The 27850-nt window shown below is 42.8% G+C and overlaps 1 protein-coding gene across 1 annotated transcript in view; it reads left to right on the top strand.

Annotated features, from left to right (window-relative positions):
- The window catches only part of LOC132209765 (UDP-glucose:glycoprotein glucosyltransferase 1-like), a gene marked incomplete at its 5' end in the record, with an annotated part of 83939 nt that overhangs the window by 38473 nt on the left and 17616 nt on the right, over positions 1–27850 (top strand). Inside the window, 6 exons of the mRNA XM_059646522.1 lie at positions 2316–2401; positions 6731–6829; positions 18851–18935; positions 21379–21561; positions 24243–24403; positions 24972–25086. Of these exons, the coding sequence (XP_059502505.1) occupies positions 2316–2401; positions 6731–6829; positions 18851–18935; positions 21379–21561; positions 24243–24403; positions 24972–25086 (729 nt within the window). The remainder of the gene's footprint in view (positions 1–2315; positions 2402–6730; positions 6830–18850; positions 18936–21378; positions 21562–24242; positions 24404–24971; positions 25087–27850) is intronic.

Consider the following 27850-nt stretch of genomic DNA (forward strand, 5'->3'; position numbering starts at 1 on the left):
TGAGAGAGGCAAGAGAAGAGATTTCTGGGACCTTGACCAGGATCGTTGCATCCTCGCTAACCACTGGAGAGGTCCCAGGGGACTGGCGAGGAGCTAATGTTGTTTCTCTTGTTCAAGAAGGGAAATAGGGGTAATCCGAGAAATTATAAATCAGTGAGCATCAGATTGGTGGTTTGGAAGCTATCACAGAGAATTCTTTGGGATAGGATTTATCTGCTTTTGGAAGAGAATGGCCTAATTAGAGACAGTCAGCATGGCTTTGGGTGGGACAGGTCATGTCTTACCAACTTGACTGAATTTTTCAGGGAGGAAATGAGGGTGATCGATGATGATAGAGCAGTGAATGTTGACTATGTGGATTTTAGTAAGTCTTTCCACAAGGTCTGTCATGATAGGTGCATTCAGATGTTTAAGGTGCACGGGATCTAAGGTGACTTGGCCACTTGGATTCAGAATTGACTTGCCCATAGAAGGCAAAGAGTAGCATTGGAGGGTGTTTTGGCTGGAAATCAGTGACTAGTGGTGTTCCTCAGTGATCTATACTGGGACTCTGCTGTGGTGCTATATATAAATGACTTGGATGAAAATGTAGATGGGTGAATTTACAAATGACACAAAGGTTGGAGTTGTGGATGGTATAGAAGGTTGTCAAAGGATACAGTGGGATATAGATCAGTTGCAGACATGGGTGGAGAAGTAGCAGATGAAGTTTAATCTGGGAAGTAAGAGTTGCTGTGCTTTGGGAGATAAATAGAATCATGGAGACGTACAGCATGGAAACAGATCCATTAGTCCGACTCATCCATGCCAACCAGATATCCTCAATTAGTCTGGTCCCATTGGCCAGTGTTTGGTCCATATCCCTCTAAACTCTTCCCATTCATGTACTCATCCAGATGCCTTTTAAATGTTGTAATAGTAACTGCCTACTTCTTCTGGCAGCTCGTTCATACACCCTCTGCGTGAAACAGTTGCATCTTAGGTCCCTTTTAAATCTTTTCCCTCTTACCTTAAACCTGTTTCGTCTAGTTTTGGACACCCCTACCCTGGGGAAAAGACCTTGGCTATTCACCCTATCCATGCCCCTCATGATTTTATAAATGTCTATAAGGTCACCCCTCAGCCTCTGATACTCCAAGGAAAATAGCCCCAGCCAATCAGCTTCTCTAATAGCTCAAATCCTCCATACTGACAACATCTTTGTAAATATTTTCTGAACCCTTTCAATTTTCACGACATCCTTCCTATAGCAGGGAAACCAGAATTGCGTGCAGTATTCCAGAAGTGGCCTAACCAATGTTCTGTACAACCGTAACATGACTTTCGAGTTCCTTTACTCAATACACTGACCAATAAAGGTAAGCATACCAAATGCCTTCTTCACAATCCTGTCTGCCTGTGACTCTACTTTCAAGGAACTATGAACTTGCAATCAATGTTCTCTGCTCAGCAACACTCCCAGGACCTTGGAACAGTATATAGTTAATGTCAGGACCCTGAACAGCATTGATGTACAGAGGGATCTTGGGGTTCAAGTGTGTGGCTACGCAGGTAAATAAGGTAGTAAAGAAGGTATAGGACACGCTTGCCTTAAGAGAATTGAATATAAGAGTTATATGTCATGTTGCAGCTTTATAAGACATTGATTAGGCCGCACTTGGGGTATTGCGTTGATTTCTGGTCACCACATTACCAGAATGTGGAGGCTTTGCAGAGGATGCAGATGAGGTTTACCAGCATGCTGCCTGCATTAGAAGTTATGTGCTATAAGGATAGGCAAGAAAAACTGGGGTTGTTTTCTCTGGAGTGACAGAGGCTGAAGGGAAACGTGATAGAAGTTCATAAAATTATGAGATACATAGATAGGATTTACTGTCAGAATCTTTTTCCCAGAGTTGAAATGCCTAATACTAGGGGACATGCATTCAAGATGAGAGGGGGAAAGCTCAGGGAGATGTGAAGGGCAAATTTTTTACACAAAGTCGTAGCAGCCTGGAAGGCACTGCCATGGGTGGTGGTGGAGGCATATCCAATCAGGGCACTTAAGGGAATTTTAGATAAGTATATGAATATGCAAGGAATGGAGGGATATGAACCAAGAGCAGGCAGGGGGCACTAGTTTAACTTGGCGTCATGTTTGGCACGACATCATGGGCTGAAGGGCCTATTCCCATGCTGTACTGTTGTATGCTCTATATTCTAATGTTGAAAGCACTTTAATTCACTGTCAGCATTGTTTGCATTTGTTTGTAAATGGATCTGTGTTTCCAATGTTTCAGACCATTAATACACATCCTATTTTGGATTACTTACAGGTGAACAAAAAGCCTGATAAAATAAACAAAGATTTTCTCAGCAGTGTGGACACAGAAGACAAAGGGATCCGGGAGTCAATCACAAGGTATCACAAAATGCAAGTCCATAGCCAAATGGAAGTGGCAGCAAAAATGGATAAGTTGGTAAAGAAGGCTTACAGCATGCTTGCCTTCAGTGGTCAAGGCATTGAGTATTAAAGTTGGCAAGTCGTATTGTAGTTGTATAAATTTTAGTTCGGCCATATTTGGAGTATTGTGAACAGTTCCGGTTACCATAGGAAGGATGTGGAGGCTTTGAAGATGGAGCGAAAGAAATTTATAAGGATGTTGCCTGGATTGGAGTGTATTAGCGATCAGGAGAGGTTGGACAAATTTAGATTGTTTTTGTGACTGTCAGAAGCTGACAGGTGACCTGATAGATATTTATGAAACTATTTCAGGCATGGATAGGGTGGAAACTCAGAGTCTCTTTCCTAGGGTGGAAATGTCAAAAATAGGCGGTGGGGAGCGTAGACTTAAGGTGAGAGAGTCAAGTTCAAAGGAGTTGTGTGAGGGATGTTCTTTTTACACAAAGGGTAGTAGATGCCTGGAATGTGCGGGTGGCAGAAGCAGATATGATAGTGAATGTTTAGAGATAGATACACTATCAGGCAGGGAATAGAAGATAGGAATCATGTGCAGGCAGATGGGGTTAGTTTAAAATAGCATTATGGTCAGCATGAACATGGTGTGCCAAAGGGCCTGTTCCTGTGCTGTATTTTCTGTGCGTCAAAAAAAATTATTTAATAATTATTGATATATAATGAGAGATAGGCAGTGAGTTACAGTACGGTTACATTAAGAATAATCTTATTATGATGTTCCAAGAAATCTTTCACCTACAGGAGCATATTGTAACACCCCATAAATAAAAGATGAAGTGCAGCATCTGACTGAATTCAGTGGTGTTTTTGGTCAACAGATGGAGTTGTGAAAACAGCAGAATAGATGTTATTTTGGTCCTACTGTGTTTTATAAGTAATCAGTAGACATTTAAATTATTTGAGCCGATTATATTATCCAAACCACCATATTTTAGTTGTTATCTTAAAATTGTTGAATTTTGCTTTTAATTCATTCATAGGATATTGGCAATGCTGGCTGAATGTTTCTCATTTATCTCACGTGGTGGTGTTCTCACTTATCTGTTGCCCTTGGCATTGTGGTGGTGCTCTTGGATTTGAAGGATGCTGCCTAATGAACCTTGGTTAGTTGCTACAGTGCATCTTGTAACTAGTGCACACTACTGCTATTATTTTTCTGTGGTGAAGGAAGTAAACATTGGAAATACTAGAAATGATGCCCAATAATTGGCTGGTTATTCTTTGAAGATGTCACAGTATATGTTCTAGGAACTGCATTGATGCAGGTACATTCCCTTGTGTGGTGCGAATGTTTGGTGGTGGCATCCTGCTGGATGTGGTGGAGAACGATCCTTTGCCTGCAAAGACGAGCGAGGTAGTAAGTGAGGATAAGAGGAACTGTCTATTGATATCACAGCTGAGCAAAATGCCCAAGTGGTTTAGGAGAAAAAAAAACTCCAGAAGCAGAGGCTGTGGGTGACATGAGTTTAAGGAACCCACATTATTAAATGAGTGAGCTGATTGTTCACGAGCCTTGGGAAGAGGCTATTACTAAAGAGAATAGCATTTAATGAATGCAAAAATTTGCTGAAAAGGACTCGATTATAGTCATTCCTGCTGAACAAGAGCTTTGATGTGGTAACCCTCTGGTTCTTGAATATATAATATTGTTGAGAGTGGAAGGGTTAAATTTTTCCTTTTGATATTTCAAAAAACAGTTTCAAATAGTTCTTATACAGTGTGACATAATTTATTTTGTTTCTTTGTGTAATAATCTTTTGTGTTTTTATTAGTTAAAATTACTTTGGCTGTCTCTTGTGAACATGTTCAGTGATTCACCACCATGGTAAACAAATCACAGAAATGAAACATGCGATCCATGGAGCCAGATTTGACTCTTGGAGCTGACTTGATCAGCATTGCAATCAATTGGGATCATATCAGAAGTTCTATACTAGCCTCTTCAAGATCACAGTTTTGTTTCATTTCCAAATTTTGAAATCTGTCATGTGTTCCAAAGTTTAAGTCATTAATATATAGCAGGAAAACCAAGAGTTCCAACATTGATCTCTGGGGAATTCCACTAAAAATCTTCCTCTGGCCTGAGGAATGTCAGTACTCTGTTTCTTGTCACTCACCTGACTCTGTATCCTTTTCGATCTAACCCCTTGTATTCCATGAGCTATCATGTTGGTCACAGATCTGTTCTACGGCAGTAAGGCAAATATCTTTTGGAAATCCACATACACTACATCAACAGCATTCTCTTTATTACCCCTCAGTTAGCACTTCAAAAATACTCCAAGTTAATCAAAGATATTTTTTGCCTTGAGGAAACCACACGTATTGTTTAGCGAACTTGCCTTTATAATTTCCTGTATATCTGGCATCATTCTTGAGGCCAAGTACAACTGAAAAGGAAAATGACTAGTGCCTCCACAATTTCTATACTCATGTTCTTCCTTGACTGCATTATATCTGGTCCCGGTGACTTGTCCAATTTACGTACAAGACAGCTGTCTGATATCTCACTTACCAATTGTCAGCCCTTTAAGTGGCTGAATTAACTTCCTTCTCCATGGCCTGAGTCAATGCTGTCTTCCTTGATAGAGACCTTGAATTCAGTTATTAGTGACTTACATTCTTCAATGTACAACATTTACAGCACTAATTAGAAAAATCCATTGATCACATCTGAAAGGCTGCAAACGTGCTATATGGTCAGGTCAGTCTTAAGTATCTGCCCTGGCACAGTAAGTGCCATGTTTGACTTTCACTTACAGTCAGACAGTATAGCAACATTCAGTGCTAAAGGGCTAATTTCCGTGGATTTTAAAGGAATCTGGCTCAGCAGGATTGATGAGAAAAATTGGCAGCCAGACAGCAGGTAAATATTCAAGAAGGAGATGATTAATCACACAGCAAACATTCAAATAAAAGCAAAATACTGCAGATGCTGTAAATCTGAAACAAATAGAGAATGCTGGAGAAATTCAGCTGATCAGGCATCATTTATAGAGAGAGCGAGAGAGAGACAAAGTTGACTTTTGAGTCTGGTAGTCCTAGTTCTTCAATAAAAGGAGAAAGGAGGGACATCTTTAGGTAAACCTTCCCAAATGGCTAAAAGTAAAGATGGTAAGCAGGCTTTTGACAAATACCAAGTTCAAATAATAAGTAGCAATCAAGCAGAATAGATTAAGTACAAGGATAAAGGAAATAATGAGCAAATATCATTTGAGAAAAAAAAGCAAATAATGAAAGAAAACACTTAATAGCTTTTATCAACAGGTAATGATTCAAAACGAAAAGGGAAATTTTGTGGAGGCAGAGGCCTGATGAGCTACCAAGTGGGGTGACACGGTGGTTCAGTGGATAGCACTGTGGCCTTACAGCACCAGGGACCCAGGTTTGATTCCGCCCTTGGGCAACTGTCTGTGTGGAGTTAGCATATTCTTCCCGTGTCAGCATGGGTTTCCTTAGGATGCTCTGGTTTCCTCCCATCATCCAAAGATGTGCAGGTTAGTTGGATTGGCCTTGCTAAATTGCCTGTAGTGTCCAGGGATGTGTAGATTAGGTGGATTAGCATGATAAATGCAGGGTGATATGTTGGATCTGGGTGGGATGCTGTTTGGAAGTCAATGTGGACTCAGTAGACCAAGTGTCCTGTTTCCACACAGTAGGGATTCTATGATTCTAAGTGAGTATTTCATTATCTGTTCCTGCTAAAGAATAGGAATGTTGCTATTATCTCAGTAAAGGAGAATATAATAGAGACACTGGACTGGAGTGAAATAAACAAGAAGGACTCAAGTACTGGCACTTGTTCAAAGTAGAAAATTCAACAAGTCCAGATGAGGTGCACCCTAGTTCACTGAGGAAAGTACATAGTGGAAACTTGGCCAATATTATCCAATTCTCCGACATGGGATGCTGGTTGAGAACCAAAGGATGTGAATGTCATACTCTATTTGCAAATGGGGAGTGGGATAACAAATGAAGTAAGCTGTTTAAACATGACCATTTTTAATTTTTGTTGTCAGTGCAACAGTAAATGGAATAGTTGTATTCCTTGTTCAAGCAACATCAAACACGAACTGAAGAATGAACGGAATTACTACTTAGGATGTTAACATTGAATTACATGGAGCAACTTTCATCAGTGTTTCAAGAATAAATTTATTCTATGATCAGAATTGAGCTCAAAATGTGTATTGCTATGACTTTTGTCGATGTAAGTTTTGTGAAGTTATTTAAATCTTTGTATAACTATAAATTCTCTGCTGTGTGCTTCAGCTTTACAGGTTTACGGTCTGACCAGACTGAAAATAAGAAAGATGATGTCCTTAACATTTTCTCTGTTGCGTCAGAACATCTTTATGAGCGATTTATGAGGTTAGTTGATGACCAAATTCTTCCAATATTAACTATGCAGTTAGTGAGGATGAAGAAGAGTCTGGAAATATAGTACTACCAGGAATGTTGAGACGACTTAATCATTCAATGTGACTTAACTAATATGTTATAAGGCCACCTCCTATCTGGGAACTGATCCAATGATCAACCCAGCCAGTGGGAAGGCGATGTGGAAATAATTCTAATTATGGGTAGGGTTGGAAGCAGGGTTTGCGTGTTACTAGTGGGAGGTCTGGTGAGATCAGCAACTGGATTGCATGGCTGCAGATTGGGCAGGGTGAGGCTAAAACCTTCTCATCAGCCTAAGAAAGGACCCCCTTTAAATTTTATTTTAGAAGAACCAAGGGTTATGTGGTAAGGGGAAATATGGCATTTCTCCTTAACTCCTATTTTCCTATGTTTCTTTGTATCTGATACTGCTCAGAACAAAGCAGTCCAAATGATTGATACTCCATTCATGACTTTCATCATTCATGCCCACTATCACTGACACTCAGCAACAGCAGGATTTTTAAAATCTAAAATGCCATCAATTTTCTTTTGAAATTATTGATTTTCATTTGCACAGCTCTTAGACAGTAATATCCATATCATTGCTATTTGTTGCATAAAATTCTTCTTGACGTCCCTCTTGAATCTCTTGCAAAAACCTTAAATCTTGTATTTTTCAGTCTTTTTTACATTCCACCAATGAAAACAGCTTGTCTCTGCCTATCTTTGCTTTTCTCAATCTGTCATAATGCTGCACATCTCTTTAGTCTCTTTCTTCCAATGTGAGTAATGCCAGGATTATGTTGTCCTAACAAATACAATAGCACAGTAGCTCAGTGGTTAGCACTGCTGCCCCACACTACCAGGCCAGGATTATTCCAGCCTTGGGCGACTGTCTGTGAGGAGTTTGCACATTCTCCTTGTTTGTGTCGGTTTCTACCAGGAGCTCTGGTTTTCAAAGTGCAGAGATGTGCAGATTAGATGAATTGGACATGCTAAGTTGCCCCCTTGTGTACAGAAGTGTGTAGGTTAGGGGGATTGGTTATAGTAATGTGGGGTTAGGGGGATCACGATAGGGGCTAGATCTGGGTGAGATGGGCCAAATAGCCACTTTCCACATTTTAGGGACTCTATAACGCTCATGGGTGAAATTGTAAGCTATGAGTCTGTATTCAATGTGAATCTACTCATGAGTTTCATTTCTATCATGGTTCAGGTTGACTTTAGAATCGTTCTTTAATACATGTCAGTTAATGTTTGTCGGGGAATCCGTTAGCTCGGTTTGCATTGCAGTGTATTGCCAACAGCTTGGGTTCAATTGTCATACCATATCACTGTGAAGGACTCTCCTTCCTGACCTCTCCCCTCACGTGAGGTGTGGTGACCCATAGGTTAAACCACCACCAATCCTCCATCCATCTTTTTCTCTCTCTCTGATTGGAGAGCAGCCCTCTGGGACAATGGCAACTCTTACCATTTTTACTTTTTACCATTTATCAACATGAAAAACTGATCTAGATCTGGAAGAAATGTGTTTGTCATTTCAGTTTACAAGAGTATATAAGCAAGCAGAGGTCTTTAGAGACAAGAACAAAGATGCTGGAAATGCTCAGCAGGTCTGGCAGCATCTGTGAAGGATAAAACAGAGTTAACAATTCAGTTCTGGTGACCTTTCCTCAGAACAGAGGTCTTTAGAGAGACAGTCATTTGGATAGAAATAAACTCCTTATGAAAAGGATAGAAAGGGCATTAAAGATTAGAGCTTTCTAGACGATTAAAGATAAACTGAGATTAGAAAGAAGCAGAAGGGTTGGCTTATGAGAAATGCTTAATTGTCATTACACAATGGAAAATCAAACTGGTAAAAAATTGGAAGAAGGAACTGAGAGTGACAGAGAGAAGTTAGGCCAACAGTAAAAGTTAGCATTATAGTTTTCTATAAAAATGAAAAATGTAATATTAAAGTCAAGGGAAATTTGACGTTGATTAAGCACCAAAAGAAAGACATTTTTTGGAGGCAGAGGGAAAGAAAAAGGATACAGACTCATAGCTTACAATTTCACCCATGAGCGTTATAGAATCCCTACAATGTGGAAAGTGGCTATTTGGCCCATCTCACCCAGATCTAGCCCCTATCGTGATCCCCGTAACCCCACATTACTATAAACAATCCCCCTAACCTACACATTTCTGTACACCAGGGGGCAATTTAGCATGTCCAATTCGTCTAATCTGCACATCTCTGGTACCTTTCATTTGTCATCACTGGAGGAAAGGATATTGCAATGCTACAGTTAAAAAAGGCAAGCTTAGGGAAAGTAGATGAGGTAAAAGTAGATAAAGAGTGTTTTTAAGGAAGTTCTGGGCAATATTTTTCAGTTCCCCTTGTATATGGAAAGATTGAAGAGTTGCAATACTACAAACCTGCTCATAAAATGGAGGTGAATGAATTGCAGACAAGTCATCAGAGTGTTGATGGTGTGGAAACAAAGGTCTGCAATCTAAGGCAAAAATAACTGGTCACTTGGAAGACCATCAGTGAGCAAATGACAGCAACACAAATTTGTCAATATTAAATGGTTACAGAGATAGTAGAAATTTCCGATGCTGAAGAATCTGAGATAACAAGATGTAGAGCTAGTTGAACACAGCAGGCCAAGCAGCATCAGAGGAGCAGGATCGAGGCGCTTCAGAAAATATTAAATGATGCCTTGATTCCATTCTTCCATTGTACAACTTAGAGGGTTGACAAATGTAAACATACTGCTTAGAGGCTTTCAAAATATCGTATCATAAGGATGTTAGCAAAATTTAAGACCCTGGATTAAAGGGTTAATTAATATAAAAATTGACTGATAGATAAAAAGAGAACTATCATGTATAAGATTTTTTTAAAAAGAAGTAGAAAGTGGTGTTCTCCAGAGACCTGTATTGAAGCCAGCATTCGTTTTCCCCCATATTAATGCATTGTGTATAGCAGACACAATTTCAAAGGTTTGCAGTACACTTTAGTTAGGCATTCATCTGTGCTGTAGAATAACATACCATGTTGATAATGCTGTTTAAGCTAAAACACATGGGATTTTATAAATGGATATATAGAGCACAAAACCAGGGAAGCCAGGATAAATCCATTTAACTTGCTGTTTAGATGGTAAACGATTTAGATGAGTGAGGTAAAAAGTATCAAAATAGCACTAAGCATCAGTATCAGATCTGCAATGAATTAGAAAATACCTCCATAGAACAAATAAGGTGAAAGAAAAATTTAATGTAGATATTCAAAATTATGAAGGAGTTGAAGGAAGAAATAGTTTGCACTGGTAGGAAATGTATCATGGAATCTGTACAGTTCAGACAGAGGTCGTTCAGCCCATTGAGTGTACTAACCCTCCTAACAGCATCCCACCCAGACACCCGTCCCCACGCTATCCCTGTAACCCTGCATTTACTATGGCTAATCCACCTAGCCTGCACTTATTGAATATTTCAGTAGGCTTATAATTGCAGTTATTCTAGTAGATAACATGTCTGAGTACAAATTGGCCCAGAATGAAAATTTGATCACTTGTGTTTTCGCCTAGAGAACACTGTGGTATAAAAAAGGATAACTTTCTTCACTAATTTCTTTAACTTAAGATTTTTTCTGGTTTGTGAATCATTAGTTATTTTCCAAAACACTTGGTACATCTTGATGAGATATCTTAACTGGTGTGAGGTTGATTATGTGATAAAACTTTTATTTTGTGTTGTGTCCAATTGCCTGTACATAGAACATAGAACATTACAGCACAGTACAGGCCCTTCGGCCCTCGATGTTGTGCCGACCTGTCATACCGATCTCAAGCCCATCTCACCTACACTATTCCATGTACGTCCATATGCTTATCCAATGACGATTTAAATGTTCCTAAAGTTGGCGAATCTACTACCATTGCAGGCAAAGCATTCCGTTCCCTTACTACTCTCTGAGTAAAGAAACTACCTCTGACATCTGTCCTATATCTTTCACCCCTCAATTTAAAGCTATGCCCCCTCGTGTTTGCTGTCACCATCCTAGGAAAAAGGCTCTCCCTATCCACCCTATCTAACCCTCTGATTATTTTATATGTTTCAATTAAGTCACCTCTCAACCTTCTTCTCTCGAATGAAAACAGCCTCAAGTCCCTCAGCCTTTCCTCGTAAGACCTTCCCTCCATACCAGGCAACATCCTAGTAAATCTCCTCTGCACCCTTTCCAAAGCTTCCACATCCTTCTTATAATGTGGTGACCAGAACTGTACACAATACTCCAAGTGCGGCCGCACCAGATTTTTGCACAGCTTCACCATAACCTCTTGGTTCCGGAACTCGATCCCTCTATTAATAAAAGCTAAAACACTGTATGCTTTCTTAACAGCCCTGTCAACCAGGGTGGCAACTTTCAAGGATCTGTGTACATGGACACCAAGATCTCTCTGCTCATCTACACTACTAAGAATCTTAACATTAGCCCTGCACTTTGTTAGGAGTAACCAGAAGGCAAAGTGCATCACCTCACACTTGTCTGCATTAATCTCCATTTGCCACCTCTTAGCCCATCTCTGCAGCTTATCTATGTCTCTCTGCAACCTACAGCATCCTTCATCACTATCCACAACTCCACCGACCTTAGTGTCGTCTGCAAATTTACTAACCCATCCTTCTACACCCTCATCCAGGCCATTTATAAAAATGACAAACAGCAGTGGACCCAACACCGACCCTTGTGGTACACCACTAGTAACTGGTCTCCAGGATGAACATTTTCCACCAACTACCACCCTCTGTCTTCTTTCAGCCAGCCAATTTCCGATCCAAACTGCTATATCTCCCACAATTCCATTCCTCTGCATTTTGTACAATAGCCTATTGTGGGGAACCTTATCGAACGCCTTGCTGAAATCCATATATACCACATCAACCAGTTTATTCTCATCTACCTGTCTGGTCACCTTCTCAAAGAACTCAATAAGGTTTGTGAGGTACGACCTTCCCTTCACAAAACCGTGCTGACTATCCCTAATCAATTTGTTCTTTTCTAGATGATTATAAATCCTATCCCTTATAACCTTTTCCAACACTTTACCAACAACTGAGGTAAGGCTCACTGGTCTATAATTACCAGGGTTGTCTCTACTCCCCTTCTTGAACAGGGGAACCACATTTGCTATCCTCCAGTCATCTGGCACTATTCCTGTAGACAATGACGAGTTAAAGATCAATGCCAAAGGCTCGGCAATCTCCTCCCTGGCTTCCCGGAGGATCCGAGGATAAATCCCATCCGGCCCAGGGGACTTATCTATCTTCACCCTCTGAAGGATTTCTAATACCTCTTCCTTGTGAACCTCAATCCCACCTAGTCTAGTAGCCTGTATCTCAGTATTCTCCTCGACAACATTGTCGTTTTCTAGAGTGAATACTGTTGAAAAATATTCAGTTAGCGCTTCCCCTATCTCTTCTGACTCCACACACAACTTACCACTACTATCCTTGATTGGGCCTAATCTTACTTTCGTCATTCTTTTATTCCTTAAATACCTATAGAAAGCCTTAGGGTTTACCCTGATCCTATCCACCAACAACTTCTCTTGTCTCCTCCTGGCTCTTCTCAGCTCTCTCTTTAGGTCTTTCCTGGATACCTCGTAGCCCTCAAGTGCCCTAACTGAGCCTTCACATCTCATCCTAACATAAGCCGCCTTCTTCCCCTTGACCAGAGATTCCACCTCCTTCGTAAACCACGGCTCCCGCACTCTACAGCTTCCTCCCTGCCTGACAGGTACATACTTATCTAGGACGCACAGGAGCTTTTCCTTGAATACTCACATTTCGATTATGCCCATCCCCTGCAGTTTCCTTCCCCATTCTATGCTCCCGAAATCTTGCCAAATCTCATCGTAATTGCCTTTCCCTCAGCTATAACTCTTGCCCAGTGGTATACGCCTATCCCTTTCCATCACTAAAGTAAACATAACAGAATTGTGATCGCTATCACCAAAGTGCTCACCTACTTCCAAATCTAACACCTGGCCAGGCTCATTACCCAGAACCAAATCTAAGATAATAAAGTGTGAAGCTGGATGAACACGGCAGGCCAAGCAGCATCTCAGGAGCACAAAAGCTGACGTTTCGGTCCTAGACCCTTCATCAGAGAGGGGGATGGGGTGAGGGTTCTGGAATAAATAGGGAGAGAGGGGGATGCAGACCGAAGATGGAGAGAAAAGAAGATAGGTGGAGAGTAGAGTATAGGTGGGGAGGTAGTGGGGGGATAGGTGAGTCCAGGGAAGGCGGACAGGTCAAGGAGATGGGATGAGGTTAGTAGGTAGGAGATGGAGGTGCGGCTTGGGGTGGGCGGAAGGGATGCGTGAGAGTAAGAACAGGTTAGGGAGGCAGAGACAGGCTGGGCTGGTTTTGGGATGCAGTGGGGGGAAGGGAAGAGCTGGGCTGGTTGTGTGATGCAGTGGGGGGAGGGGATGAACTGGGCTGATTTTGGGATGCGGTGGGGCAAGGGGAGATTTTGAAGCTGGTGAAGTCCACATTGATACCATTGGGCTGCAGGGTTCCCAAGCGGAATATGAGTTGCTGTTCCTGCAACCTTCGGGTGGCATCATTGTGGCACTGCAGGAGGCCCATGATGGACATGTCATCTAAAGAATGGGAGGGGGAGTTGAAATGATTCGCAACTGGGAGGGGCAGTTGTTTATTGCGAACTGAGTGGAGGTGTTCTGCAAAGTGGTCCCCAAGCCTCCGCTTGGTTTCCCCAATTTAGAGGAAGCCACACCGGGTACAATGGATACAGTACCAAATCTAATGTGGCTTCGCCCCTTGTTGGCCTATCTACATACTATGTCAGGAAGCCCTGCTGCACACACTGGACAAAAACTGACCCATCTATAGAGCTCGAACTATGGTGTTCCCAGTCAATATTTGGAAAGTTGAAGTCCCCCATGACAATTACCCTGTCTCTCTCACTCTTATCGAGAATCATCTTTGCTATCCTTTCCTCTACATCTCTGGAACTATTCGGAGGCCTATAGAAAACTCCCAACAGGGTGACCTCTCCTTTCCTGTTTCTAACCTCAGCCCATACTACCTCAGTTGACGAGTCCCCAAACATCCTTTCTGCAACTGTAATACTGTCCTTGACCAACAATGCCACATCTCTGCCCCTTTTACCATCTTCTCTGTTCTTACTGATACATCTAAATCCCGGAACCTGCAACAACCATTCCTGCCCCCGCTCTATCCATGTCTCTGAAATGGCCACAACATCGAAGTCCCAGGTACTAACCCATGCTGCAAGTTCACCCACCTTATTCCGGACACTCCTGGCATTGAAGTAGACACACTTCAAACCAACTTCTTGCTTGCCGGTGCCATCTTGCTTCCCTGAAACTTTATTTCGGACCACCCTACTCTCAACCTTTTCTATAGTCGAACTACAATTTTGGTGCCCATCCCCCTGCTGAATTAGTTTAAACCCACCCGAATAGCCTTAGCAAATTTCCCCCCCAGGATATCGCTACCCCTCTGGGTCAGGTGAAGACAATCCTGCTTGTTAGAGGTCCCACCTACCCCAGAAAGAGCCCCAATTATCCAAGAATCCAAAACCCTCCCTCCTGCACCATCCCTGTAGGCACGTGTTCAACTCCTCTCTGGCACGGGCAACAAACCAGAGACAACAAGTCTGTTTGTCCTAGCTCACATCTTCCATCCTAGCTCCCTGAATTTCTGCCTTAAATCCCCATCTCTCTTCCTACCTATGTCGTTGGTGCCAATGTGGACCACGACTTGGGGCTGCTCCCCCTCCCCCTTAAGGATTCCAAAAACACGATCAGAGACATCATGCACCCTGGCACCTGGGAGGCAACACACCAACTGTGAGTCTCTCGTCCCCGCAGAACCTCCTATCTGTTCCCCTAAGTATGGAGTCCCCAATGACTAACGCGCTGCTCCTCATCCCCCTTCCGTTTTGAGCAGCAGGGACAGACTCTGTGCCAGAGACCTGTGCCCCACTGCTTTCCCCTGGTAAGTAATCCCCCCCAACAGTATCCAAAACGGTATACTTATTGTTGAGGGGAACGGCCACAGGGGATCCCTGCCCTGCCTGCCAGTTCCCTTTCCACCCCCTGACCGTAACCCATCTGCCTTTTTCCTGTACTCGAGGAGTGACTACCTCCCTGTAACTCCTCTTAATAACCCCCTCTGTCTCCCAAATGATCCGAAGTTCAACCGGCTCCAGCTCCAGTTCCCCAACGCGGTTTTCAAGGAGCTGGAGTTGGTTGCACTTTCCGCAGATTTTGTCAGCAGGGACGCTAGTGGTGACTCTTACCTCCCACATTCTGCAGGAGGAACATTCAACTGCCCTGACCTCCATTCCCATTATTCTAAACTCCCAAAGAGACTGTTGAAAAATAAAGAATAAAAAATAAACTAGTTACCTTTCCAATCTGGTGCACAGAACCTTTTTTTTCGGTTAGAGGAGGAGGATGGGTGGGAGACACTACCGGAGTAGTGTTTCGGGTAACGCAACCACACAAATATATTACCTCACTCACTCACTCATCAGTCCCGTTTCGGCTCCTGCTCAGCGTACCTCCGCCTATTCATGAGGTAAGCTTTTTGTAGATTCAAAAACAGTGACTCACTGGCTTCCCAGATAATAAAATGTGAGGCTGGATGAACACAGCAGGCCAAGCAGCATCTCAGGAGCACAAAAGCTGACGTTTCGGGCCTAGACCCTTCATCAGAGAGGGGGATGGGGAGAGGGAACTGGAATAAATAGGGAGAGAGGGGGAGGCGGACCGAAGATGGAGAGTAAAGAAGATAGGTGGAGAGAGTGTAGGTGGGGAGGTAGGGAGGGGATAGGTCAGTCCAGGGAAGACGGACAGGTCAAGGAGGTGGGATGAGGTTAGTAGGTAGCTGGGGGTGCGGCTTGGGGTGGGAGGAAGGGATGGGTGAGAGGAAGAACCGGTTAGGGAGGCAGAGACAGTTGGGCTGGTTTTGGGATGCAGTGGGTGGGGGGGGAAGAGCTGGGCTGGTTGTGTGGTGCAGTGGGGGGAGGGGATGAACTGGGCTGGTTTAGGGATGCAGTAGGGGAAGGGGAGATTTTGAAACTGGTGAAGTCCACATTGATACCATATGGCTGCAGGGTTCCCAGGCGGAATATGAGTTGCTGTTCCTGCAACCTTCGGGTGGCATCATTGTGGCAGTGCAGGAGGCCCATGATGGACATGTCATCAAGAGAATGGGAGGGGGAATGGAAATGGTTTGCGACTGGGAGGTGCAGTTGTTTGTTGCGAACTGAGCGGAGGTGTTCTGCAAAGCGGTCCCCAAGCCTCCGCTTGGTTTCCCCAATGTAGAGGAAGCCGCACCGGGTACAGTGGATGCAGTATACCACATTGGCAGATGTGCAGGTGAACCTCTGCTTAATGTGGAATGTCATCTTGGGTCCTGGGATAGGGGTGAGGGAGGAGGTGTGGGGACAAGTGTAGCATTTCCTGCGGTTGCAGGGGAAGGTGCCGGGTGTGGTGGGGTTGGAGGGCAGTGTGGAGCGAACAAGGGAGTCACGGAGAGAGTGGTCTCTCCGGAAAGCAGACAGGGGAGGGGATGGAAAAATGTCTTGGGTGGTAGGGTCGGATTGTAAATGGCGGAAGTGTCGGAGGATAATGCGTTGTATCCGGAGGTTGGTAGGGTGGTGTGTGAGAACGAGGGGGATCCTCTTGGGGCGGTTGTGGCGGGGGCGGGGTGTGAGGGATGTGTCGCGGGAAATGCGGGAGACGCGGTCAAGGGCGTTCTCGATCACCATGGGGGGAAAGTTGCGGTCCTTAAAGAACTTGGACATCTGGGATGTGCGGGAGTGGAATGTCTTATCGTGGGAGCAGATGCGGCGGAGGCGGAGGAATTGGGAATAGGGCATGGAATTTTTGCAGGAGGGTGGGTGGGAGGAGGTGTATTCTAGGTAGCTGTGGGAGTCGGTGGGCTTGAAATGGACATCAGTTACAAGCTGGTTGCTGAAATGGAGACTGAGAGGTCCAGGAAGGTGAGGGATGTGCTGGAGATGGCCCAGGTGAACTGAAGGTTGTGGTGGAAGGTGTTGGTGAAGTGGATGAACTGTTCGAGCTCCTCTGGGGAGCAAGAGGCGGCGCCGATACAGTTATCAATGTACCGGAGGAAGAGGTGGGGTTTGGGGCCTGTGTAGGTGCGGAAGAGGGACTGTTCCACGTAACCTACAAAGAGGCAGGCATAGCTGGGGTCTCTGGACCTCTCAGTCTCCATCTCAGGCAACCAGCTTGTAACTGATGTCCATTTCAAGCCCACCGACTCCCACAGCTACCTAGAATACACCTCCTCCCACCCACCCTCCTGCAAAAATTCCATCCCCTATTCCCAATTCCTCCGCCTCCGCCGCATCTGCTCCCACGATAAGACATTCCACTCCCGCACATCCCAGACGTCCAAGTTCTTTAAGGACCGCAACTTTCCCCCACGGTGATCGAGAACGCCCTTGACCGCGTCTCCCGCATTTTCCGCGACACATCCCTCACACCCCGCCCCCGCCACAACCGCCCCAAGAGGATCCCCCTCGTTCTCACACACCACCCTACCTACCTCCGGATACAACGCATCATCCTCCGACACTTCCGCCATTTACAATCCGACCCCACCACCCAAGACATTTTTCCATCCCCTCCCCTGTCTGCTTTCCGGAGAGACCAGTCTCTCCGTGACTCCCTTGTTTGCTCCACACTGCCCTCCAACCCCACCACACCCGGCACCTTCCCCTGCAACCGCAGGAAATGCTACACTTGTCCCCACACCTCCTCCCTCACCCCCATCCCAGGCCCCAAGATGACATTCCACATTAAGCAGAGGTTCACCTGCACATCTGCCAATGTGGTATACTGCATCCACTGTACCCGGTGCGGCTTCCTCTACATTGGGGAAACCAAGCGGAGGCTTGGGGACCGCTTTGCAGAACACCTCCGCTCAGTTCGCAACAAACAACTGCACCTCCCAGTCGCAAACCATTTCCATTCCCCCTCCCATTCTCTTGATGACATGTCCATCATGGGCCTCCTGCACTGCCACAATGATGCCACCCGAAGGTTGCAGGAACAGCAACTCATATTCCGCCTGGGAACCCTGCAGCCATATGGTATCAATGTGGACTTCACCAGTTTCAAAATCTCCCCTTCCCCTACTGCATCCCTAAACCAGCCCAGTTCATCCCCTCCCCCCACTGCACCACACAACCAGCCCAGCTCTTCCCCCCCACCCACTGCATCCCAAAACCAGTCCAACCTGTCTCTGCCTCCCTAACCGGTTCTTCCTCTCACCCATCCCTTCCTCCCACCCCAAGCCGCACCCCCAGCTACTTACTAACCTCATCCCACCTCCTTGACCTGTCTGTCTTCCCTGGACTGACCTATCCCCTCCCTACCTCCCCACCTACACTCTCTCCACCTATCTTCTTTACTCTCCATCTTCGGTCCGCCTCCCCCTCTCTCCCTATTTATTCCAGTTCCCTCCCCCCATCCCCCTCTCTGATGAAGGGTCTAGGCCCGAAACGTCAGCTTTTGTGCTCCTGAGATGCTGCTTGGCCTGCTGTGTTCATCCAGCCTCACATTTTATTATCTCGGAATCTCCAGCATCTGCAGTTCCCATTATCTCTCTCTCACTGGCTTCCTGTCAGGCTCCTGCTCAATCAGAAATGGAAGGCACCGACACTCGAGGTAAGCTTTTTGTAGATTCAAAAACAGTGACTCGCCGACTTCCCGACAGGCTCCTGCTCAATCAGAAATGGAAGGCACCGACACTCGAGGTAAGCTTTTTGTAGATTCAAAAACAGTGACTCACCGGCTTCCCGACAGGCTCCTACTCAACCAGAAATGGAAGGCACCGACACTCGAGGTAAGCTTTTCGTGGATTCAATTCTCTGTATGCCAGTAGATGTTGAGTGTTGTGTATTTTTTACATTTATATTTTCAGAATTATGATGCTTTCTGTATTAAAACACACCAAATCAGCTGTCAAGTTCTGGTTTTTGAAGGATTACCTATCTCCTACTTTCAAAGTAAGGGAACTTTGATATTCTGTACTTTAAATCGAATTATAGAGAAAATATTGGAAACACAGCAGGTTTAAGCAGCATCTGCAAAGAGACCAGCCAAATTAACATTGTGGTTCTGCAGATCATTTATAAGAATTGATCTGCTGCATGTTTTCAGAATTTTCTACTTTTGTCTCAGATTTTACTCTGCTGGAATATTTTGTCCTTTATTTACTGTAATTGACACAACGTGACACCATTTATCCATCAAATTGTATTTATGCATGCATTCATCACAGTCAAGTCCTCCCCGAACTTTCCAGCTATGCTAGAATTGCATTAATAGTCAACCTCATATTTTTCTTTCCAAGAATACATATTTTACTTGTTAACTGTTAACCAGCCACTGGGGGTCGAGCTTCAAAGGAGGCTTTTTAGTGCATATGCATGGGAGTTTGACACATCCACACAGAGTAGACTGTGTGTTAAGATCGTGAACACATTAGGTGCCTCTGCAAAACTAAATGAAGTGTAGAACTGATGTCAAGCAAAAAGAAATAATGCACAAACTCATCAAAAACAATTAATGAAGAACTGATCTGAGAGTGGAGGGAAAAGGAATCTGCACTGAAGCAGATACCCGAAGGCCAAATACACAATGCAAACAGGCACCAGTCACTGGCTTGGCCTTGAAAATATAGATCTGAATGGGTCCTCAAAAATTGTTAAACGGTGCCATTGTCATCAGAAATGCAACGCGTTTATATGCGTTCAAGTGGATCAATTCAAACCTCAATTCCAGAAAAGATTTCAATAGCCTGTTAAAGGACTTGGTGTTGAGGCATTATGGGAAGAAAATGCTGAGTGCTGCAGCAGAAAACTGGTATCACCCAGACACTGCCAAAATACCTCAATGCCAAAATAAACAGTTTCCAGCAGCTATTCATCAGCAGCAAGAAAAACATGAGTACCATGATACCACATGTGCACAATGGGCAAATACGAAATTTTGTGACCAGCATCTGACCTGAGTAGTGCAAAGTTTGTAAACACTTCTAGTGAAGACCACAGGACGTAAGAAGAAAGATTCATGCTAATATGTCCGCATAGTACGTGAAACAAGATAAAAACCTGCGATAATTTCAAAAGGTAAAGTCATGCCAAAAACAAGTTCCCTCATGACAATAATTGGATAGGTGTGGATGGAGTGACATTATGGATTGGACAATATATGGAATTGGTGACTGTGTGGCCTGAATGCAGCTTATAGCCTGGGATATTTTCAAAACCCATCTAACTTATAAGATCAAGAGATGCCTCTGAAGAAATAACATCCACGTTACAATTATACCACATAAATATCTGTGGTTTAACATTTGGATGTGTGTCTCAACAAGTCAATTAAGAATCATGATCAGACTGAATAGAATATGTGGGTGATTAATGGAGAAAATTAAACTTTCACAAACATTGGAAATATGTGGGTTGTCTGCTTCATGTTTTGTGTGGTTTCATCATTAAATTGTGTAATTAATTCAAAGACTGTCGTTAGATGATTCAAAAATGAACAATATTTAATTCAGTGGATGAAGATGAAGACAATTTGTGGTTTGGCGGCTGGGGTAGATAGCAATCTGAAGGTGAAAAAAACCACATCTAATGCAGATTCAAGCAATCTGAAACAACATAGTGCTGGAGAAACTCAGCAGGTCTGGCAGCATCTGTGGAGCAAGAAACAGAGTTAGAGAACTCACAGCACTAAATGGCCAAGGTAGCTCTGTCAACAAACAGAGAAGCAGAGAATTATCTGGGGCAGCACTGTGGCTCAGTGGTTAGCACTGCTGCCTCTCAGCACCAGGGACCCAGGGTCAATTCCACACTTGGACAATTGTCTGTGTGGAGTCTGCACATTGTCCCTCTGTTTGCATGAGTTTCCTCTAGAAGGGTGGTGTGGACTAGTTGGACCAATGGCCTGTTTACACCTGGTAGGGAATCCATGATATCTACTCCAGATTGGGACCAATATGATGATTCCACAGCCAAAGTGACTCAGGCTGAATTTGATCAATTCTTTCCGTCAGTTGATGAAGACAATGAATTTGATGGATATTCAAATGATAAGTTGTATTAATTAATTTTTAATTAATGATTTAATAATTATTAATCTTTAATGCAATCTGAATTTCTAGCATGATATTTTTCTCTCATATCAAAATGATGGCTATCCATGACCGTACTGGCAATTGATATGCCATACTCATTGTCCAAGACAGCCCCCATTTTAGGACAATTTTGAGAACCTTCAAAGGTCAACTTATAGGCCAACATTTACAGCAATGGTCCATGGTTCCCTTAACCACTTCTTGTATGCAACTTTGAATTAATATGCAAGTAAGACAGTAATTGGAATAGCTGTTTATAAAATAAAGTCCTTGACTTGCTTAACAACTTTAATTTTCTCACCTAGGAGTTCATTCCAGAAATGGCGAATGAATATCGATTCCAGTATGAACTGGTACAGTACAAGTGGCCGAGGTGGCTCCATCAGCAAACAGAGAAACAGAGAATTATTTGGGGCTACAAGATCCTTTTTCTCGATGTCCTCTTCCCATTAACTGTTAACAAAATTATCTTTGTTGATGCTGACCAGGTAAATGTGTCTCTTTGAATGATGGCACGGATCACATTGGAATTCACTTGCTGACAGTTTTCTTGAATCTGTGGTCTGGTCACAGAATGTCAGAGTATATCTGAATTACTAGTGTAATATATCAGAACAAAACAATAGGAACAGAAATGGGCATACTACTTCTCAAGTTTGCTCAACCTTTCAGTGATATTGTGTCTATTTTTTGATATCAGTTCCCACTTTCCTATTAGATCCCCATATACATTGCCACCCTAAGAGACCAAAACTCTTGAGTGTATTTAATGACTAAGCATCCACAGACTTCTGCGGTGGTAAATTCCGTAAATTCTCAAACCTGTCAGTGAAGACATTCCTCCTCATCTCCCTTTGTTTGAGACACTGTTTTTTAGTTCTCGATCATCCATCCAGCTGAAGCAGCATCCCAGTATCTAACATGTTAATCTCCCACAGAATTTTACATTCTTCAAAGAGATCAGATCTCCTTCTTTAAAGAGTCTAGCCCCATTCCACACAAACTCTAAGACTGGCCTGTAAGCCCAGAAATCAATCAATTAACTTTTTTTTGTCTCAATTCTAACACATGTACGTCCTTACTCCAAAAAGGCAACACTTCAATTTAAAAACCAGAAGATTTCAATATTCCTTGTAATAAACTAGAGTATTTTCTTTTCTTTCCTAATGTATCTGCATGTATTTCTTGGATGGGAATACCCATATATCTATAATACCAACATTTAAATGTTTCTCGCCATTTTAAAAAAATTCTAGTTTTCAATTTTCCTGTTAAAGTGAAAGACCTCTAATGCACATATGTTATCTCCCATCTACCACTTTATTGTAAATCCACATAATTCACCTTTATCCCTTTAAAATCTACTGGCCCATCTAACTTTCTTCCATCGCCAAACATGGGTCAGTACCGTCATTCTAAATCATTGGTGTAGAATGTAAATAGCTGAGACCAAAGAATCTCTTTGTGGCAATCCCAATGCCTTCAATGAGTACAATCCCATTATCAATTGCCTGGAGGCAATGCCTTGCCTCATACTCTTTCCATATCTCTCTCCCTTATGTCATTCTAATGTCAGCCATCTAACGTTGATAACTTGTTCCCATCTCTATTTCCTTAAAATTATCCCTCCAAAACTGTTTCCTCCTAAAATGTACTGTAATTTCTGCCTTTTCCTAGAAATACTCAACTAATTACATTGTTCATTTACTCTTCACAGCTCACCATTTGTTCCTTTTACTGTCTAACTGATCCATCCTTTTCTGCTCCAAGCTCATATCTCAAAGCTGTTTGGTTTGCTTCTGCTACGAAAGGTTGGAACAACTTGAAGATACGCTGTTTATTTCAGCTTTTTGTTTTTCGTCCATTAACCAATCTCTGCCCTTGTTAATATATCCATCAGCCCTAATTTTGTGTCATAACTTTTTATGCATCTTGATGGGTACCTTTGGGAAATCCAGATATTCAGCACACAGTCGCCGCCCCTAAAACTACCTAGCTTGAATACATTTGTCAATCAGGATTGTCCTTTTTGATATAACACGGTGTGAAGCTAGATGAACACAACAGGCCAAGCAGCATCAGACAAGCGGGAAAGTTTGACGTTTCGGTAGGGACCCTTCTTCAGAGGTTGGCATCAATGCCGGGCCTAGTTTAATGTGTTTGATGATGGAGTTCCGGCTGGAATGCCAGGTCTCCAGGAATTCTCTGGCATGCCTCTGCTTGGCTTGTGCTGTTATGGATGTGTTGTCCAAAGTCAAATTTGTGTCCTTCTTTGTCCATGTGTATGCAGACCACTAAGAACTTGTCGTGTCACTTGGTTCTCAATGGTCTCAATATACACGGACAAAGAAAGACTGAATTTGACAGAGACAGCACATCCATAATAGCACAAGCCAGGCTGAGGCATGCCAGAAAATTCCTGGAGGCCTGGCCTTCCAACCAGAATTCCATCAACAAACACATTGAACTAGACCCAATATAAAAACCACTGAAAGCAGAACCAGAAATGATGCCAACCACCCCAACAAACCGATGCATGTAAATAACAAGCAGGACAGAACACCAACGCTTCACCGGAGGCACACTGATGACGTTACCTAACAGGGTGACAAAATGCCTGCAATCTAATGCACCGGCTCAGTGAGCAAGTCTACAACCTCATCCAGTATCCTAGCTACAAATCTTCTCAAAAACTTTAAATTAGCTGAGTTTCTATCAAGGCAGGACCAGCAATCTGGGGAAATTTCCCTACTCGAGCGACCTGCCTCGATCATCAATATCTGGTCCAGAGTGTATATTGGGATTTTTTTTCCCACCATTATTGTCCAATGCAGTAAAATACAACTGACTTTTTTTTAAATGAAAACTAAAATCAGAACAGTAGAGCAGGGTTAATGAGTTTTCTTTTTATTGTTTAAATGACTTTTTACAATGCATCAGTCGATTAAATCTTTGCTGACATTAAATAACTCCATACTTTCTCAAACTTAGTGCAATTGTTTGGTATATTGTCCTATCTTCACAGCTCTAGCTCCACATTTTTCAAATCTTTGCTTATGATCTCATGAAAGATACTTCTTCTTTCTCAAAGTTAACAAAATTGTTAAACTGTTTTGTTTTAAATGAAGCACTGTCAGTTTTAAGTATTGACTTTTATTCTTCCCTGAAGATTGTGAGAACTGATTTAAAAGAACTTCTGCGGTTGGATCTGGAGGGTGCACCCTATGGATACACACCATTTTGTGACAGTCGTAAAGAAATGGACGGTTACCGCTTCTGGAACTCAGGACACTGGGCCTCTCATTTGGGAGGCAGAAAATATCACACAAGGTACAATGCCAGATTTTTTTTCTAAAATTTCATTGAAAAGATGTCACATCTTTTATTTTTTTAAACCACTGATTTTGTTGCCTGCTGAATGTTACATCTAAAACAAAGGTATATGTCTTTTTGTAATCAAGACAGAAGTGTTACTAGCCAGGCTGTCTTGAAAAGCTAATGATGAGCTGTCTTCTTGAAATAAAGCATTGCAAGAGTGTGATGGTCTGGGGTGATCACTAGGCCACTTGGATAGTTAACCATGGAAGTGTGCAACTGGAGTCACAAATACACCAGACTGAGTAAGAATGCCAGGTTTCCTTCACTGCAGGGTGTTTGCAACAATCAGCAAATTCAAAGTGGTAATCATACACTACAGCAGAGAAATTTACTTCTAGTCATGACTGTCTCCGTTGTTCCGAGGAGTTGTTAATCTGTTTTACTAAATTGAATGGCCTGTAGTCAGAGGTGCCTTGAGTTGAAATAATGATTCAACTAATTATTGCACAATGCTTTTTTATTAACTATCTCACACACAATGGTTATACTGGAGAAAATTTGCAATTATCTCTTTGTCTAGTGCTTTATATGTCGTAGATTTAAAAAGATTCAGAAAAATAGCAGCGGGCGATCGCCTTCGAGGCCAGTACCAAGCACTCAGTCAGGATCCCAACAGTCTGTCCAATATGGATCAGGTCAGTGTTTCTTTAAACTTTCCAACGTACAATACACATTATTTAAAGTGGTCCAGTTGGTTTTGTACATCTACAGAATCTAATTTTTCTGAATTATTCAGACACTGAATTTCTCTGAAGTACTGAGTGTTAGTCAACCAGACACAAAGTCCATAATTACTGGGCCATCCAAAAATAATGTTTGGATTAGGTAGTCCCTATTACTTGCTGTTCCAAAGGCTTTAAACTGCAGTGTGAGATTCTCAATTTATGGAGTAAACGCTCTTCAAGTCATTTTGTGGTCATCTTGTGTGTCATGATCTTTAATGTAAATCCTCACCTCTTCAGAATTTTAAAAACAGTTGAAGCTATACATTAGACTTAAAAAATAGTTGCTATGCATTGATTCACAGGCATTTGGCTTAGCTTAGTAAAAATTATTGCCCTCGTGCAGTTTCCTTGTGCTTCAGTGTTACTCTTTCCCAAGAGCTCTTACAACATGCAAGTAAATGGAAGCAGGACTAAATTATTTGGCCCATCAATCCAGCTTTTTTGTTCAAGTCATTTGTGGCTGGTCATGGGCTTTCCACCATTTTCTTGCCCACTCTCCATAGCCCTTGAATTCCTGAGAGACTGAAAAAAGCTCCATACCATTCTTAAATAATGGGAGCACCCACAATACTCTTGGTTAGAGAATTCCTATGATTCACAGCCATACGAAGAAAGTAATTTCTCACTTCTCAATCCTAAGTGATTGGCCCCTTGTCCTGGGATTGTTTCTGCCAGTCCGGACTCTGAAACACATGGACAATCTCTCAATGTCTACTCTTTCAATCTCCATTGTTTTGTATATTTAAATTACATCACCTTTTATTCAACTAGACCTTAAAAAATACAGACCCCACAGGGCAGATTTAGGTCAGTTGGTTGGATGGTTTATCTGTGGAAAGAGGAACAGAGTTAACATTTCAAGTCCAGTACAACTCTTATTGTTCTCAAAATGTTAACTCTGTTTCTTTCACCAAAGATGCTGCTGGACCTGCTGAGTATCTGCAGCCATTTGTTTTTATTTTGTCTTTCCGGTATCTGCAGTATTTTGCTTTCTTTTCCTTTATTCCTGCACACTAAATCCTTTGCAATAAAATTAAGTGTGCCATTGGCTAACTTTATATTAGAGAGACAGAAGGGATTGAAGGTTATATTAGATTCCCTACAGTTTGAAACAGCCCTTTGGCCCAACAAGTCCACACCGACCCTTGCAGCATCCCACCCAAAGCCATCCCCTTATAACCTACACACCCCTGAACGCTATGGGCAATTTAGCATGGCCAATCCACCTAGCCTGCACATCTTTGGACTGTGGGAGGAAACTGGAGTACCCGGAGGAAACCCACGCAGACATGGGGAGAATGCGCAAACTCCACACAGACAGTTACCTGAGGCTGGCTTCGAACCCAGGTCCCTGGTGCTGTGAGGCTGCAGTGCTAACCACTGAGCCACAGTGCTGCCCAAAGAAACACAGCACTTCTGGCATAATCTTTGGAGAGAAAAAGACTTCAGGGTTTAGAGCTCAATATGATTCACATACATTGTGAAATCCCCAAATTCCAGATTTGCAATATCTGAAGAATTTTTTAAAAAATTCTTATAAGCATTCACTCTGCATTCGAGATAGAATACTTATTTTGGTTATGTTATGTTAATTAAAATTACTGCTATTTCTGGAAAAGGCACATTTTATCAAAGCTTTTTGTCTTGCACTCATTAGAGCAATTTGTAAGAAAATGGTTGTTTTGCATCACAAGTATTTGTGCCACTAAAGTACTGGGCAATTTCTCTTATTGGAGATGGTCACTCTAACCAGCATCCCATGACATTAATGGCATTCCCTGAATTCCCCACGATCAACATCATTGGGGTCACCATTGACCAGAAACTTGACTGGATTCACTAAATAAACACAGTATCTGCAAGAGCACATCAGACCCTGGGAATACCGCAATGAGTAACTCACCTCCTGACTCCCCAGAGCCTGTCTGTCATCTACAAGGTGCAAGTCAGGGGTACAATGGAATACTCCTCACTTGCCTGGATGGGTGCAGCTTCAATGACACTTGAGGAGCTTGACATCATCGGTAACAAAGCAGGCCATTTGATTGGCACCACATCCGTAAGCATCCAGTCCCTCTACTACTCACGCTCTGCAGTAACAGTATACTATCTCCAAGATGCACTACAGAAATATATCTGAGATCCTTAGGCCACACCTTCCAAACTCGTGGCCACTTCCAACTAGAAGGACAAGGAAAGCAGCTATATAGGAACACCACTGACTGCAAGTTTCCCTCCAAACCACTCGCCATCCTGATTTGGAAATATATTGATGTTCCTTCATTGGCACTGGGTCTAAACCCTGGAATTCCAACCCTAAGGGCATTGTGGGTCAAACTGCAGGATGTGGGCTATATCAGACAAGAAAGCAGCTCATCACCACCTTTTTCAAGAGAAACCAGGATTAGGCAATAAAATGGTAGCCAGCCAACAATGCCCAAATCGTGTGAATAAGTAAAAAATACACAATTTCTGTTCTACAGAATAATTCGTTATTGTTGACAAATGTTAAAGAAAATAGTTACAAGTGCATGATCAATTGCAGATTGTTTGCATGATATATTGCCAAGTTAAATTTAAAAACATAAATCTAAAGGTGCATGTCACAAACACCTGCCCTGTGTATCCTCAGCATGGTCCCCAAACTAAAAGTTTGCTTATGCTCGTGTGTAGT

This window comes from Stegostoma tigrinum, chromosome 6 (genome assembly GCF_030684315.1).
Source record: "Stegostoma tigrinum isolate sSteTig4 chromosome 6, sSteTig4.hap1, whole genome shotgun sequence".
In the NCBI taxonomy this organism is placed as follows: Eukaryota; Metazoa; Chordata; class Chondrichthyes; order Orectolobiformes; family Stegostomatidae; genus Stegostoma; species Stegostoma tigrinum.